Here is a 16,709-nt window from a genome sequence, read left to right as displayed (position 1 = left end):
GGGATTGTCCTCACACACACATTTTTGGATTGAATTCTCCAATGTTATCAATCACAATGTGCTCCAGGGTTTCTCTTTGCTGTTTACAGATGTACTGTTTGGCTTCTTTGATATACAAAAAGATAAAACTAATGAATATTTTATTATTAACTTACTATTATTTCTAGCTAAATTTCATATTCATCGCTCTAAATTCTCTCTGCAAAATCCTTTGTTTATTGTTTTTAAAAAAGAGGTTCAACAGTATATCCAAACTATTTCATCATCGAAGAATCTTAAAGCATTTAAAACAGTCAATATATTTCATCCTTTTAATTTATAAGAGCTTCTACTCTGTTTTATTTTATTATTTTTATTATTATATTTTTTATTTTATTTACTTAATCTTTGCTCTGTCTACCAATAGTGCTTTGTATATATTATAACCTCTTTGTATGTTAAATTATTTTTATTGTACTCTGTTCTTGACATTAATTAAAAAATAAAAAAAAGTAATACCTGGGCTAAACTCCTGCGTCACACCCCGTTAGAGGTCACCAGGGTCAGACTGAGGTTATGTAAGGTCATGACCTCAAAGGTCTAGAAATGAATGACATCAGGGGAGAAATCTCTGCTCTTTCCAGATCAATCATCAGCTCTTGCCATGTTCTAACACAAACACGAGCCTTTGCGTTTACACGTCTGGTAATGTTCTTAAAGGAAATGATGTCGCAGTGAGAAGTGCGCTCATTTCTGGCCTTGTCACGCTGCTGCATTAAAATATTTGTCCTTCGGGATTAATAAATCAGTGTCATGGACTGTACAAATCTCATGCGTCCTGTGTGTGTGTGTGTGTGTGTGAGCACTAAGCAGCCACTCTGAGTTGGTGAAAGTGCCAAATGTTCCACATGTTTTAAGATCATGTGTGAAATCAAACCTCAGCATTAAACCATCATTCATTCAAAAATCTCCACAGCGTCTCTCCGTCTTAATAATGAGAGCTTTGTGAAGCCATGGGGCTCACACACACACACACACACACACCGGCCTACAGTTTAGCCTGGTGTATACCATCACACTCTCGTCTCAAGTGTGAGCTGAAGGGAAAAGTAACGCAGATTAACATGTTTAATAATGATCAGTCTGATAGTTTATAGATTTGAGTTTGTTTGTTCTTTCTTATTTGTTAGCCACATTAGCATCAGACACCTCAGTCTGTCATGTGTCTGACCGGCTACCTTTGGAATACTTGTACTGATCATTATCAGTTCACATTTTCAATCACTTTAATAATCAGATCAAATATTTCACACGTGTTAATAATTCTTCCGTTTAAGCACGCGCTCTGTAGCGGTAATAACGGTCACATCGCCATCTTGTGGCCAAATCAAAGTCCTACATGCGGAAGGCTGTTTCTTAGGGATTATTTGCATTTATTAAATTTAATAAACTCATTAGTGTTAGTACACGTCCCTGACGGTTAAAGAGTTTGTACAAATAGTTTAAATGTTAAATTTTATAATAATCTGTTGATCTGTAATGTAATCAGTGATATTATTATTATTATTATTAATATTATTATTATTATTATTATTTGAGGTTGAAGCCCACGTACATGTCTGTGTGTCTCTCTGTACAGCAGAACTCTCTGTCTAACTTATTAATACAAAGAAATCCCATTCTGTAAGGTTGAGTATCTTACGCCTTGTTTACACTAAGTTGTCCTTCTTTGGTGCTCAGACAAATACACTCCCTGTTCGGTAATCGGAGAGTGAATCACAGATGAGAAATGGAAAAAGTAGATCAAAGGATAAAGATGAAGTTTTGTCTTAAAACCACTCCAGCGTGTTAAAATTCACTTATACCACTTCAGCGCTGTTATTTCAGCCAAAGTGAAAATATGAACTAATCCCAGTAAAATATTCACTTTATCTTTTCTAATTAATATCTATTGGTGCAGGTGTTTGTTTACATTGAGACAGTAGCGCATTAGTAGATTATTTTACAGTAGATTATTAAATCCCACACATAACTGTTCATAACATCACTTTTACTCCACATTTAGATTCACTGATGGTGCAGATTAAACTTCAGGCAGAGATCTAAGGACTGCAGGAGATTCAGTAAAGTCTAGACAGACAGTTTTGTGTGATGACGTGACAGAATCTGACTGGACAGACAGACAGACAGACAGACTGGTTTCTGGTCCTCCAGTGTGTGAAACGTAAATATATCATTAAAAGAGTGGATTCTGACCCAATGTACAGACTAAACCTTTCCTTTTATTTACTGTATATAGACACAAACATAGAACTGGAACATTTAACCTTTAGATATTTTATTCAGTAGTTTGAGTTGAGACAAAATAAAATGTCTATATTTCAGGCAAAGTGAGATTTAATATGTGGAACAGCTTTAAAAAAGTGTCATAAATATAATGATAATAAATGTACACTTTTACCACAAATTATTATTATTATTATTATTATTATTATTATTATTATTAATAATAATAATATTAATATTATTATTATTATTAAATGATTTTTTTTACTCTTACACGACTTTTGTTCTTTTAAAAATTATTTTGTAATGAAAAAAGCTACTTTTTCTGTAAACAATAGTAAAAGATTTTATTGTATTGTTCACGTGATCATACGTCACACACACGTGATAAACAAATCACATGCGATTTTAGGCGCATGCGCAGAAGTGAGCGGTTTGGCGGGGTGTTTGAACCGAGTTCCGGGTTTAACAGACACACAGACACACACACACAGAGAGAGTTTGTATTAATATTATTATTGCTGTAGTGTGTGTGTGTGTGTGTGTGTGTGAAGATGGTGGAGGGTCCGGGCTGCACACTAAACGGAGAGAGACTCCACTCCCGAGTGACGAAGGGACAGAAAGTACTACAGATCTCAGGACACCTGGTCAGTGTGTGTGTGTGTGTGTGTTAGTTAGACACTCAGTAATAGACTACGGGTTCTAGAATATTCGTGTACCCCGGACCCCTCAGGTCTCGGGAGGTTTTATTTGTGTCCTTATTATCTGCAGTACATCTTACAGACACCAGGGGGCGTTTAGTCCCAACGTCAGGGCTCGCGCTCCTCCTGCAGGGAGAGTGACAGGAAGAAAAACCAATCAGAACAATCAGACAGTCTGGGACTGGTTTAGTGTTAAAGGGAGTAAAATCATCATTAACATTTATTTTTGCAGATATAAACTTTTCTCATGATTTATGCCTGCTGTGCAACGGGTCACGGCGGTGGGTCATTTTTATAAAGTCTCTCCAAGAAAGAAAGAAACAAAAAGGAGTTTTTTTTAGAGCAGGGGTTCCCAACGTCTTTCCTTGGACTTGAACTTTTTCGTTTGTCTTGGATATCCCTTAGTTAGATCTGTGTATGAGCCGGTAGGTTATGGGTTTCATTTCACTTGGCTTCACGCTGTCATTATTTAGCTTCACACCAGGGATGAGATCCAGTCCGAGTCGATAAGTCCAGACTTTAAGGTCATTTTCGAGATACAGATCATTTTTGGATGCCACAGAAACATCAGCACTTTTGCATTTCTCAGACATGCTGGTTCACTCATTAAAAATAAATAAATACAAATTAACACGAGTAAAGCCGGTCGTGAGGGCGGTTCCCAGTGGTCACAGGGGCGTGGCCTGCTAAGTACTCTAACTATTATATCAAATAAGGACCAAAAATAACATCATGTAAATAGTTTTCTGTACAGACTCTTACTTCTACTATAAATTCACAGTTATGATTTTATTTAACGTTCGTAGATCTGAGAGCAGACAGAGGCTCACAGACCCCAGGGTAGGAACCGTGGTTCTAGAACACTGGACCACCCTGTCAGTTTTAGAACACTGATGTAATGTAACGGTTCTAGAGCGCAGAAGTAACAGAGCAGTGCTGAACCTCTGGGAGAGTTCTAAAGAATCACAGTGCGAGAACATCACAAGACATTCTAAAGTGTGTGTGTGTGTGTGTTTACAGCCCCGTGGTGGCGGTGCTCAGGGGGATGTGTTCCAGTGTTTCAGAGGCTGTGAGTACACCGGAGTACAGACCCTGGGGAAGGAGCTCTTCATGTACTTCGGAGTCCGAGCGCTCAGGTTCTGCTCTTTATTCACTCTTCATTACTGACTTTTTCACTTTGTTTATTTGTTTGTTTTTCTCTAAACTATTGATCTGAGGGTCGCTCCCGAGTGTGTGTGTTGTGTGAATAATTATTTTTAACACTAAATTATGTTGAGCTGGATATTTATTACACACACTGATGTCATCAGGGATAAAAACAAAAAAAACTTATAGGAAGAAAAAGAAATGTTTGTCTAAAAAAAGAAAGAAAGACATTTATTTAAGTAACACAAAGAAACTGAAAACACAAACATGCACTGTGTGTGTGTGTGTGTGTGTGTGTGTGTGTGTGATATGTCCAGTGTATAACTGTGATGATGAAAATACACACAGTACACAGGTAGTGTGGTTGTGTGTGTAGTGTTTTTCATTAAACCTAGAGCTTGAATGATTTTTTAATATATATTACATAATAAAAGTCTCAGTGTGAGCTCCTCTGTCCACGGCACTGACACTGGAGACTCCTTACCTAAATAACAAACATCACTTTATAGAAAACTTATATTACAAAACTTATATTACAAAAAAAAAAAAAAATTAAATTTGTAGTCTTCTATTATATAGGATTTTTTTTTTAAACTGCTTCATTTACATAATCGTCCCGTACTGTGTTTCTTTACACAGAATAATCTGAATCAGAGAGGTGACAGTGTTTAATGTGTGTGTGTGTGTGTGTTAGGCTGCACTTCGGGATGGACGGTTCGATGCGTATAAACACAGCGGAGAGAAAAGACAGTAGAGGACATCCTCCGAGTCTCGTCGTCTCCCTCAGTGAGGACACGCTGAGCTTCTACAGCACTACTGCTGAGATCAGGTACACACTCCTCCTGACGTGTGTGTGGGTGTGTGTGTGTGTGTGTGTGTGTGTGTGTGTGTGTGTGTGTGTGTGTGTGTGTATGTATATAAAAGTAATAAAACTGATTCTTCCTAAATCTTATGGTGTGTGTGTGTGTGTGTGTGTGTAGACTCTCAGAGGACTGCATGGAGAAGGTGCGTCTCATGGCGTGTCTGGACGTCTGCTCTCCCAGTTTCAGTGTGTGTGCTGCGGTGGAGGCGGTGTGTAGAGAGCGCGGCCGCAGTGTGTGTGACGTTCTGCTGGATCAGGCGGTTCTACCCGGAGTCGGGAACATCATCAAGAACGAAGCGCTCGTCCTCAGTGCACTGAATCCTGCAGTCAAGGTCAGAAATAATACAATTAAATACAAAAAAACTAATGGGGAAAAAACACACACACACACACACACACACACACAATGGCAAGAAAAAGTTTGTAAACCTTTTGGAATTTAATGTTTTTTTGCATTAATTTGTCATTAAATGTGATCCAATTTTCATTTAAATCAAGAGTAGTGATAAATATAACACACCCAAAATAATAACGCACAATAAATTCTGATCTTTCATGTTTATTGGGAACAACCATAAACACCTCACAGTGCAGGTGGGAAAAGTATGTGAACCCTTGAGTTAATGACTTCAAAAAAGCGAACTGGAGTCGGGTGTTAGTGAACCTGGAGTCTTGTTGACTGACACCAGAGCATAAAGACATGGATGAGGGAGTTCGGTGTGGAAGAACTTGACTGGCCCTAACACAGAGTCCTGACCTTAACACCTTTATGATGAATTAGGGGCGGAGACTGTGCACCACCTTCTTATCCAACATCAGTGTCTGACCTCACAGATGTGTTTCTGAAAGAGAACGGTCCAAAATTCCCATAAACACACTCCTACACCCTGTGGAAAGCCTTCTCAGAGGAGAACACTCACTCAAACGGGGGCGGAGCCAATGGATTAGGAATTGGATGTTACTCAATTCACATGGATGTGAAGGCGGGTGGGCCAATACTTTTGGCAATATACACCCACATAAAAAAAACTTTTACCGTTTATATAATATATGTATATATATCTTTATTTAATTTTTTTACACCATTTAAAAATGTATTTTTGCACAAGTTATTATTGCAGTATTATTATTGTATTATTATTATTGTGAAATAAATAATGCATTATTTATGTAAACTTATAGCACTGCTCTTAGTATAATAAAACGTATATATAAAAATTATATTAAATAATATTTACCTAATATATTTTAATGTGTAGTTAATGCTGAAGGTGTGTGTGTTTATCTGTACAGAGTATTTAGCAATTAATACTGTAATTTGGATACGAGATAAATAATTAAAAACTTGAATAATCCTGATCCTGTGTTCATGCCATGTGACTTCACTATCTGCACACTATCTTAAAAACTTGTGTGTGTGTGTGTGTGTGTGTGTGTGTGTTTGCAGGTGAATCAACTGAATCCTGAACTCGTCCAGCATCTGGTGAAAATGACACGAGACTTTTCGATGCTCTTTTATCAGGTTCTTCTTAAACTATTTTGGGGAAACTGTGTGCAGTGACGTGTTGAACTCCTAATCTCTCTCTCACACACACACACACACACACATATGGAGATGAGATTTCCTAAATGTTATATAATCTCAGATGGTTTTCAGCCAAACGTTATCTAACACAACACCAGTGTCTTAGTTACAAACCACATTTAAATGACATCATCAGTGCATTTCTGGGGCATCATCATAGCGACAGCAGACCTTTTAAACTCTTTGTTTGTGTGTGTCAGTGTCGTAAAAGAGGCTTGGCGCTCAGTAAGCACTATAAGGTGTATAAGCGCTCCAGCTGTGGTCAGTGCGGAGGCGCGGTCACCGTGTGTCGCCTGGGGAACGATAACAGGATGACGTACTTCTGCTCGCGCTGCCAGACTGAAGATCCGACTGAAATTGACATCAGGTGAAACCGGATTTCTGTTAAAGCTTTACATTGTACGTACACACACACACACACACACACTCTTACACGATGCTCTGTGGTGTTACAGTAAACTCCCCGGCCTGAACACGTCACCGAGACGCGTGAGACAGAAACCCACGCAGGACATCGACCGGTCCGCCACGAAAGAGGAAGAAGAGTGGTCATGTGACTTGTGCACGCTAATTAACCAACCAATCAGCAGGTTCTGTGAGGCGTGCATGAGTCCCCGCCCCCTGAGTGAGTCTCTGATCAATTCAGATGAAAAACTAAACACACACTAAACTACAAAGTCCACTTCCTCACTGTTCAACTCTCTGTCTCATGGCGGCCATGTTGGTTTCAGTTCTCTAGTTTTTTGGGGGGGAGGATTCCGTCTCTTCACTCTATCTCACACACTAACACCTCTCTCTGTCTCTGTCTCTGTCTGTCTCTCTGTCTCTGCAGGTCGTACAGAAGTGCTGAAGGATCCTCCCTTCTTTAGTGCACTCATCCGCTTCCCTCACAACACCTTCTCCAAACCACAGCAGGAGGTAAAGCTCCACCGCAGAGCCGCATTTGGGAACACCATCCTCGTCCTGTCCGACGTCGGCTCCGGACCCACTACACCCCCAAGCCACAGCGCCACCTGCAGGAGCAGCGTAGGAAGTGACTCCAGCACTGCTGGGATCGGGACACGACCCACGGGAGCTCATGTCACCAAACGAGCCTCACCTGGATTTCCCAGCATTCCCAGTAAGAGAAGTAAGACTGAGACAGGAGGAGAGGTGAAGGACGAAAACCAGCACAGTTCAGGGTGAGGCTGTGTTTAAATCCCCTGTAGTGTAGTGTGCACTACTTCCTGCTGTCTCTATATTTCAGAATAAATCTGATTTCTCATTCCAGCAGTGGCACTACATCACTACCCACAATCCCTTGCTGCACCGCACACTGCCGTCCCGGCGTCCTCAGGGTGGTGACGAAAGAGGGCGAGAATAAAGGCAGGCACTTCTACACCTGCGCACTTCCCCGAGGATCCCAGTGTAACTTCTTTCAGGTAAAATTTTTTTTTTTATTCATTTACATTTCTAGAAAAGATCAAGAACAAAAGAACGTAAGTATCTTCTGGCTGTTAAAGGAGCAGACACTTCAGCGCCTCCTAGTGGTGAGCTCTGTTAGCGTTTGTCCCACAAAATTTTAAATACATAAAGTCAAATAATAAACTTTTATAATAATAAAACTGAGACAGGGAGTGCAACCAACAAACATTTTAAACAAAACAAATAAATGAATAAACACGTGCTATAATTATACATGAGCCTTAATTGTTTAGAATTTTATTAAAATTAAGTTAAGTGCACTGTAAATAGTTTTTTGTTTAATTGTGATGGTTTTGTTGTGTGTGTGTGTGATGTCAGTGGGCTGACCTGCACTTCCCAACGTGTCTTCACGGGAGACGCACCCTGATGAGAACCGTCCTGAAACTGGGTCCAAATAACGGGAGACACTTTTACGTGTGTCCACTGAAGCAGGGGAAGCAGTGCGAGTTCTTTCAGTGGGCGGAGACAACCCCTTAAACCAATCAGTCGTCACTCACTCTCAAACACACACACACACACAGCTCCACCCGACACAGTGCATTACCTCATCATAAACATTTCACTCAAATATACAAACGTACGCTTCAAAAAGACCATAAAAAACATCACCTTTCTTTAATGCAGCTGCTTTCTTTGGTTCCAATCAGTAACAGATACATACTGTAGTCTCTATTAATTAATATTTACTTTTTTTTTTTAAAGATTTTAATTTGAGTTTTAAAAAAAGGAATGTAGATAATTTGCCACATTGAGGTTTTTTTATTTTTATTTTATTAAACTTACATTTGTATGAAAAGTTCTTAAGTAGCCTTTTTTTTTAAATACTATAAAAAACAAAAGTACATTTAATTAAATTACGTTCAATGTGTTGTATAATAATAATAATAATGTACATTTTTTCAATTCCTTTAAATAAAGTAATTTCCCTCTGAGTCTGGAAAAAAATATTTATTAAAACCTTTATAATTACATTATAATTTACAAACAAGTGATAATCAAACATGACATCTGTGCTTAAATGTGTGCGTGTGTGTGTGTGTGAGATCGGTGCTACACGCAGTCGACTTTGTGCAGCTGAGGTTTGTTGCTGTGAGGATTAAACACACTGAAGGGAAACTGCGTGAAGCCTGAAATTTTATTACACGCTGCACCTTTAAAACAAACAAGAAACAAACAAATATTACAAACAGCATTTATACTTGAATAAATAGAGAACATTTCCTATCTTTCTTAACATTTCGTTCCAAAAGAACATCTGCTTTATTACCTTTAGTTGTTCTTTATATTAAATTAAGTACTGTAGATTCTTTCCTGCTATAATTAAATTTTATTTATTTAAATACAAAGTGTTTTATAAATTACAACTTCATTGTACATTTATTAGCAGAGTGTCTTTTTAAATTTAATTATCTAAAAAAACATTTAGTTCAATTGGTAAACTAAGTACAGTGAAACCTTGGATTATGAGCATAATTCGTTCTGGAAGCTGGCTCGTATTTCAAAACAGTCAAAATCAAAGCAAATTTTACCATAAGAAATGATGGAAACTCAAAGTATTTGTTCCACAGCCCAAAAATAATTAATACAAAATATAAAGTAAAAATAAAACAAATTAACCTGCACTTTACCTTAAAAAAATAAAAATAAACCCAGGCAGAAAAGTGTTTCTGTTTGTATGCGCAGGCGCTGTGTGTGTGTGTGTGTGTGTGTGTGTTGCTAAAGTAAGAGAAGAGGAGGAATCAGATCCTATTGTTTTCTCGTCTTACACTGTAACCTCTCCTCTTTTATTTGAGTTTTACACATACACACACATTAACGGAAAGATTGTTTTATTGGTAAAATTAGCAAGAAACATTAATAACGCACGCTAACGGAATCACTGCTGTAAAGTTTAACCTGCACTTTACCTTTAAAAAGAATCGTGTATGTGTGTGTGACGGCGAGAGAAGGAGGGTGTGTGTGTGTAAGGGCACAGTGTCCAATGACACAGAGCAGGAGAAACAGGAGACAAAAAAATGGATCTTTAACCTCTCTAATGAAACTTGCTTTTGCTTTACACGCGTGCTGTACACACACGCATACAGACACAATATGTTTTACACACACACACACACACACACACGTGGTCACAGTAAACAGTACACGTGTGCATGGATGTTGATTATACCAGTAAGAGACCCAGCAGGGGAGACGATTACCCACAATTCCACAACACAAGAGAGAGAAAAACCGTTGACTCAGTTGTGATCACGTGACGCTCGGCGGCAAAACAAGAAGTGCATGTGTGATACATGATACTCTGTACTCGTGAACCAAGACGTGTTCGTTTTTTTAAGTCAAAATTAATTACAAATTTTTGCTCGTCTTGCGGAACACTCGCAATTCGAGGTTTCACTGTATATATACTTATTGATCTTGTAAATAATAACATTACTTAATAACAAACTTATATTATATGAAAGCAACTAAAAAATATTTCCCTGAAAACAATCAAAAGAAAATTATTATTATTAAACAATGGTTCTTAATGTATTTGAGTTTTCCCCCCATAATTTGTCGATATCTAGCGGTTTATATAAAACTTGAAAAACTACATAATTATAAATGTTACTATTTGTAACTTTATCCTTTACATTCAAAAGATAGTAAAAGATATTTCTTAAAGATATTTAAATATAAAATTTTATGAGTTTAAAAAAATACCAACAGTTGTAAATTATTCATTAACTTTTCATTAAGCATTTAGTAAGAATCTCAAGAGTATATTTTTTTATAATCCAGTGGTTAAGTAATTTTATTACATAATATTTATATACAATGTATGTTTTTTATTTTGAGATCTTATTCCATAATGTAGTCAGTAAAAAAAAGTTATTTAAGAAATGAATTTATATTTTTCTATCTAACACTACAGTAATGACTCTCAGACTGTACGCAGGTGAGACAGTGAAGCTTTCTGAAGTAGTTTAATATCTTTTTATTATATTAAAAGAGTCTTAAACTCACCGAATCCGCCGGTGCTGTTGGCACAGATGACTGCCGCAAAGACTTCTGGGTAATGCTTCTTTATCCTGTAGATGGCGGTTTGACATGCGGCGGTCGGTTCGGCCCCCGACCTCATCAACTCCACCGCCAAAAAACTGTGGACAAGTCACACAGAGAAGAGCATCAGGGGGAGACGGGCCACACCCATTAAAATAATTTCACAATTGCCCTAAAGAGACCGCTTTATTTACCTTCTTTTACCTACCACTTTGTTTATACTGTTTTATAAATGTCTTTCTACTACTACTTTCACTAACGTACGACTCTTATTTCTGTGGTCTTGTAACAGTAAAAAAAAAAAAAAAAAAGTAATAATAACCTTGGCAGGAAACGCATCATGGTGTCACCGGCACCCGTCGCTGCAGCGCCCCCTACTGAACTGTCTGCATATGCACCGGCTCCGACAATCGGAGAGTCTCCGACACGGCTGGAGGAACAAACATTTACATTTACAACAGCTCAAAATCACACAATATTACAAATTAAGGATTAATAAAAATACTTCTGCTTTTTTGATACAATTGATACAAAAAATAAAAAAAACAATAATGATTTAACTGTAAGTGCATGGAAATTACAACAAAATATAAAATAAGATCAGTTTTAGATTCTTTTTTTATTGCTTCCAATAATTAATTTCTGTCACTTGCCCTGGAACTTTAGACGAAGCTCCGTTTGTAGACGTCGCAGCAACCACCTGACCGGTCTGTCCAATCACAATCATTCCTGATCAGAAGAAGGAAAATACACAGGATACACAATGATTCACAGTGACTGAGAGTCATGACAAATGACAATCACAGTGACTCAGAATGACCTGAATGACATTCATGTACAGTGCTAATCTGAAGTGTGATGTAAAACGTTGTGTGTGTGTGTAAGTGAGAGAGAGATTGTAGTGTTATATAATAATGAGGTTACCGATGGTATCGTGGGAGCGACGGTCAACGAGTCCCCACTTCTGCTTCGGCTTCACTACAGCTCGGGGTTTATACGGCCCACACGACACGGAAGGATCCGGAGAAACGTTCTGAAAATTGAGACACCAAAAAATAATTAATTAAAACAAACAAAAAAAAAGTGTGTGCGCGCGCATATGCACTCACTTTAAAACTGAAATCAACTGCTGAATGGTTCATTAATGTGACAACCCGGAGGAGGGACTCCTCTTATATGATGTCACATGAGGGGAAAATCTGATGGCCGGTCACTCACTTTCCTGTAGTTCGGTTGGCATTTCTGATTCAGCCACTGGGAGAAGGTGTTCACAGACTCGGGGGTGGACAAACTTTCAGTCGTGAAGCCCATGTCTTGAGCAAACACCGATGCTGTGAGAGAAAAGAGTGGAAAGTGACATAGAGAGAGAGAGCATAATTAATTCCAAAGTAAAGTCTAATTGTTATTATATCATACAGAGTTACTGTAAAGTCTAACTGCAGTTGGCAGAAAAGACTTCCTGTGTGTAAAAGACTTCCTGTAGCGTTCTCTTTATCACAGCGGAGCTGAAACGTTCTCTTGCTGAAGCTGCTCCGCTGTTCATCCAGCAGGTTGTGGAGGGGATGTGAGCTTTTCTCCAGGACGGTTAACAGTTTTTGTAACATCCTTCTCTCCACTGAGACCCGAGTCTGCTCTGTCCTCTTTTTATCTGTGAGTCGACTCTTTTGGCTCCAAAGCGACTCAGTCACATGATAGTGTGTTTATATTCCTGTACACAAATTAGAATTAATGAATAATTATGACATCACGTTACCCGACTCTCCCACCAAGAAGGTGTGCTGCGTGTGCTCCATCACGGCTCTAGCCACGCCCACTGCATTCTTCACCCTCCTCAGGTCTCCCACTGCTCCCACCTCCATCGTGTCACTGGGGTACAAATATACAGAGGGGTTATAACGAAGGAACTTAACATGTCTTCTCCCTAATGTATCCCTGTCCAGTTCCCACTGATATCCAGCTATCCCAACTCTTCTACATGCATAAAGACTCTGGGACACCTGTGTATTTACACTCTCCAATACAGCAGGTGGCAGTGTGCACGTAGGAGGTTTGCAAGCCACCTTTTAACACAAAGGGAAGAACCGAACAAGGAAGTTAACCTTCACTCTACACTTAATATTACTGATATTTTGGGGGAAATGTGAAGTGATGCCCTCGCAAAATTAGGCACAGTGCCTATGAGCATGGTACTGATCAATTGCACCCAATATGAAAACTCCCTAAAACACCCGAATGTAACAGAAGTAAGTTTGTGCTGTACCGGAGACTGAACAGTACAGCGTGTGTGTCTCGTTACCCGTTCATGATCAGGGCGTCCAGCGTGGTCTCGCCCGTCTCATCAGGATGTCCTCCGAACCCCACGCTGCCGTCACACTGCTCCACTTCACACACCGAGCATCCTCTCTGTGCGGCGTCCAGAGGAGACGCGCCCGCCTGCAAGGAGCGCCACGCTGGGCATGTTTTACAGAACAATTAGGTGATTCAGGTCCTGGACCAGTGAGTACAGTGATGACATGTTTAGTTTCTTAGTTTAGCTGAAGTCATCAGCAACAAGTACATTTAAAAGATTATATATGAATTTAATAAAGGTTAAACAGTTAAAATGTTAAATCTAATAATAATCTGTTGATCTGTAATGTAATCAGTGATATTATTATTATTATTATTATTATGATTATTATTTGAGGTTGAAGCCCACGTACATGTCTGTGTGTCTCTCTGTACAGCAGAACTCTCTGTCTAACTTATTAATACAAAGAAATCCCATTCTGTAAGGTTGAGTATCTTGCGCCTTGTTTACACTAAGTTGTCCTTCTTTGGTGCTCAGACAAATACACTCCCTGTTCGGTAATCGGAGAGTGAATCACAGATGAGAAATGGGAAAAGTAGATCAAAGGATAAAGATGAAGTTTTGTCTTAAAACCACTCCAGCGTGTTAAAATTCACTTATACCACTTCAGCGCTGTTATTTCAGCCAAAGTGAAAATATGAACTAATCCCAGTAAAAATATTCACTTTATCTTTTCTAATTAATATCTATTGGTGCAGGTGTTTGTTTACATTGAGACAGTAGCGCATTAGTAGATTATTTTACAGTAGATTATTAAATCCCACACATAACTGTTCATAACATCACTTTTACTCCACATTTAGATTCACTGATGGTGCAGATTAAACTTCAGGTAGAGATCTAAGGACTGCAGGAGATTCAGTAAAGTCTAGACAGACAGTTTTGTGTGATGACGTGACAGAATCTGACTGGACAGACATACAGACTGGTTTCTGGTCCTCCAGTGTGTGAAACGTAAATATATCATTAAAAGAGTGGATTCTGACCCAATGTACAGACTAAACCTTTCCTTTTATTTGTATAGATTCTACTTAAACTTTTTACACAACTTTACTTCCTGATATGCAAATCGATCCGATGAATATGCAGATTAGTCTCTGACGTCACCAGGAGGACCCCCCCCGCCCATTTTTTCCTCCCACAAGATCCCCTGAAAGTGAGCCGAGCGAAAGAGACTGCGCATGCGCCGCGCTCTCACCTGCGACAGTGGCGTTCTCGAAGCTCCAGGTGTTTATGACCAGCGGTAAGAGCGCGGCGTGTACCGGGAGCGACAGCAGCAGCGCGGAGAGCAGGACCAGCAGGCTCAGGGACAGGGTGTACATCTCTACAGGAACAACAGAACCCCGCTCTAACACCTCAGAACTCGAGTTACACTCGACTGTCCGGCTGCAGTCACATGACCTTTCCTCTTCCTGACGCGTCCCAAATCGCTCTTTACTCCACTCAGTAGTGTGCTGAAACAGCGCCCTCTACAGGCTCACATCCGCCAAGGGAAGGCACCTTAAGGACTAATCTATTTTGAAACGCAACCCAACAAGGAAAAAACAATGTGTAAATAAATCTCGCAGCAAAATGGATGTGAAAATATTACTGATTAAATTAGATTTAGCTACGTTTTCCTAAAAATAAATATATCACGAGATGTTAAATATTCTAGATAGGAATGTTGTCACTGGTTTCTTCCGGGTTTAATCACGTGAAGGCGATGTCAGGCTCCTTCTTCTTCGTCTTGTATAGAGTTGGGCTTTTATTTTCGGCGCTCCACCTGCTGGCGGCATTCAGCATTACAACCAACAACACTAACTAATCAAACTAATTAACTGGAACTCAAACCTAAACTACATATTACTGTTTTAATAATAATAATAATAATAATAATAATATGGAACAAAAAGGAATATTGAGCCAAATAAAATATTTACTCATACAATGTAAAGATGAAAAAATCAACTGCGTGCAAAATTATTGGAACTTCTTTTAAAGGCAGAAATTATATATATATATATAATGTTTATGTATATATAATATGTAGACATATTTTAAGGTGCCGTCAACTATTGCTGATTTTAGATCATCTATAAGTGGATAAAGAGAAGAGGAGTGAGAGCACTTACTTAGTGTCCTTTACTAATATATTAATTACATTAAATAAATAAAGTTATACATACACACAGATCAGCTGACACTAGCACATTAAGAATGATAATTAGTGACACCTCATCCTGTACGGTCCGATCCTACAGAATCACCAATGCAGCACAAAGCGCAGCGCAGGGGGCCCAGCAGGCAGAGAGCCCAAGCCCCCTGACCCCGCCTCCAAACTCCTGGGATCTCGATCCGATCGAGCCGCATGAGATGCACCAGATAAACAGGTCCGATCTCACAGCACACAAAGGATCCGCTGCCAACATCCTGGTGCCAGACACCACAGCGCCCCCCAGAAGCCGTGAAGAGCCACACCCTGAGGGACAGAGCCGCGCTGGGGCACAAGAGGAACCCAAAACTTTGGTTTTAATGTTATGGCTGATCAGTGTGTGTGTGTGTGTGTGTGTGTGTATAAATAAAGTGATTATTATATTTTTCTCAATTCACTCATTTTGTCTCATTTTAATGGATGATAAAAATGATTCATCTGTGTGTGGGTTGAGTGTGTGTGTGTGTGTGTGTGTGTGTGTGTGTAAGTTTTGGGAACTTTAAATGGAAAAGAATCTAAAAATAAGGACGTGTTTGAGAGTAAAAATGCTGATTTCTTTTCTCTTTCAGTTGGGATTTTGTGAAGCACTGAACCTCAGAGACCGAATAAAACACGGTTCTTATTCAGGCCGCTTTTAAACATGTTGAGAAATCCTGCAGGGTCTCTCTCCCTCACACACACACACACACACACACACACACACACACACACACAGAGAAACACAGAAACACAAAGCTGTTCTGTTGTTCTCCAAACAACAAGCAGACATCACCGAGACGAAAAGAAAAAGCGCAGCAGATATTGTGTTTTAGGTTTTTTAAATTATTCATGAAAGCAGTTTTGTGTGATATTTTATTCATGGCCTCGGCGTCCTGCATTAACGCTCAGACCAACGAGTGCTAGAACCAGAGAGTGTGTGTTTCCTCACAGAGTGTGTTATTGAACACAGCAAGGTCGCTGTTCTCACTTTCTTACTTACTGACCTCACTTTACAGTCAAACACACACACACACACACACACACCTTGCTACCCTCACGTGGACCTTCTCTTGATAAAGTTATTTATTTTCTGGAATAATTCATTAAGGGTTTTTTTCATT

The 16,709-nt window shown here is 39.1% G+C and overlaps 2 protein-coding genes across 3 annotated transcripts; one reads left to right on the top strand and one right to left on the bottom strand.

Moving 5' to 3' along the window:
- The first annotated feature begins 2,762 nt into the window (after positions 1 to 2,762).
- On the top strand, positions 2,763 to 8,717 carry neil3 (nei-like DNA glycosylase 3). Of its 2 annotated transcripts, none has more exons than XM_053506539.1 (10): positions 2,763 to 2,912; positions 3,987 to 4,102; positions 4,807 to 4,941; positions 5,093 to 5,306; positions 6,422 to 6,496; positions 6,760 to 6,926; positions 7,015 to 7,184; positions 7,392 to 7,740; positions 7,833 to 7,980; positions 8,342 to 8,717. In XM_053506539.1, the coding sequence occupies exons 1-10, from the start codon at positions 2,820 to 2,822 to the stop codon at positions 8,498 to 8,500; spliced, it is 1,626 nt and encodes a 541-aa protein (XP_053362514.1). In that variant the 5' UTR covers positions 2,763 to 2,819; the 3' UTR covers positions 8,501 to 8,717. The 2 variants fall into 2 exon arrangements, with proteins under 2 accessions (XP_053362514.1, XP_053362513.1); XM_053506538.1 differs by having other exon boundaries at positions 2,764 to 2,912; positions 7,830 to 7,980.
- Positions 8,718 to 8,956: 239 nt separating this feature from the next.
- aga (aspartylglucosaminidase) lies at positions 8,957 to 15,122 on the bottom strand. Its single transcript, XM_053506540.1, has 9 exons — positions 14,614 to 15,122; positions 13,362 to 13,515; positions 12,819 to 12,931; positions 12,284 to 12,396; positions 11,990 to 12,098; positions 11,719 to 11,794; positions 11,388 to 11,495; positions 11,030 to 11,163; positions 8,957 to 9,174 (listed from the first exon to the last, which is right to left on the bottom strand). The coding sequence occupies exons 1-9, from the start codon at positions 14,735 to 14,737 to the stop codon at positions 9,074 to 9,076; spliced, it is 1,032 nt and encodes a 343-aa protein (XP_053362515.1). The 5' UTR covers positions 14,738 to 15,122; the 3' UTR covers positions 8,957 to 9,073.
- Positions 15,123 to 16,709: the final 1,587 nt, after the last annotated feature.

The sequence above is a fragment of the Clarias gariepinus genome, chromosome 10, assembly GCF_024256425.1.
Source record: "Clarias gariepinus isolate MV-2021 ecotype Netherlands chromosome 10, CGAR_prim_01v2, whole genome shotgun sequence".
Classification (NCBI taxonomy): Eukaryota; Metazoa; Chordata; class Actinopteri; order Siluriformes; family Clariidae; genus Clarias; species Clarias gariepinus.
Note: the sequence above shows the minus strand (reverse complement) of the source record. Positions and strands in the feature narration are given on the sequence as shown.

Coding starts and splice junctions, on each gene's coding strand:
- neil3 (XM_053506538.1), top strand. CDS start 2,820: ATGGTGGAGGGTCCGGGCTGCACACTAAACGGAGAGAGACTCCACTCC. Junction 2,913..3,986: donor TACAGATCTCAGGACACCTG/GTCAGTGTGTGT, acceptor GTGTGTTTACAG/CCCCGTGGTGGCGGTGCTCA. Junction 7,185..7,391: donor CATGAGTCCCCGCCCCCTGA/GTGAGTCTCTGA, acceptor CTGTCTCTGCAG/GTCGTACAGAAGTGCTGAAG.
- aga (XM_053506540.1), bottom strand. CDS start 14,737: ATGTACACCCTGTCCCTGAGCCTGCTGGTCCTGCTCTCCGCGCTGCTG. Junction 13,516..14,613: donor CGAGAACGCCACTGTCGCAG/GTGAGAGCGCGG, acceptor AAACATGCCCAG/CGTGGCGCTCCTTGCAGGCG. Junction 12,099..12,283: donor GCCAACCGAACTACAGGAAA/GTGAGTGACCGG, acceptor CTCAATTTTCAG/AACGTTTCTCCGGATCCTTC.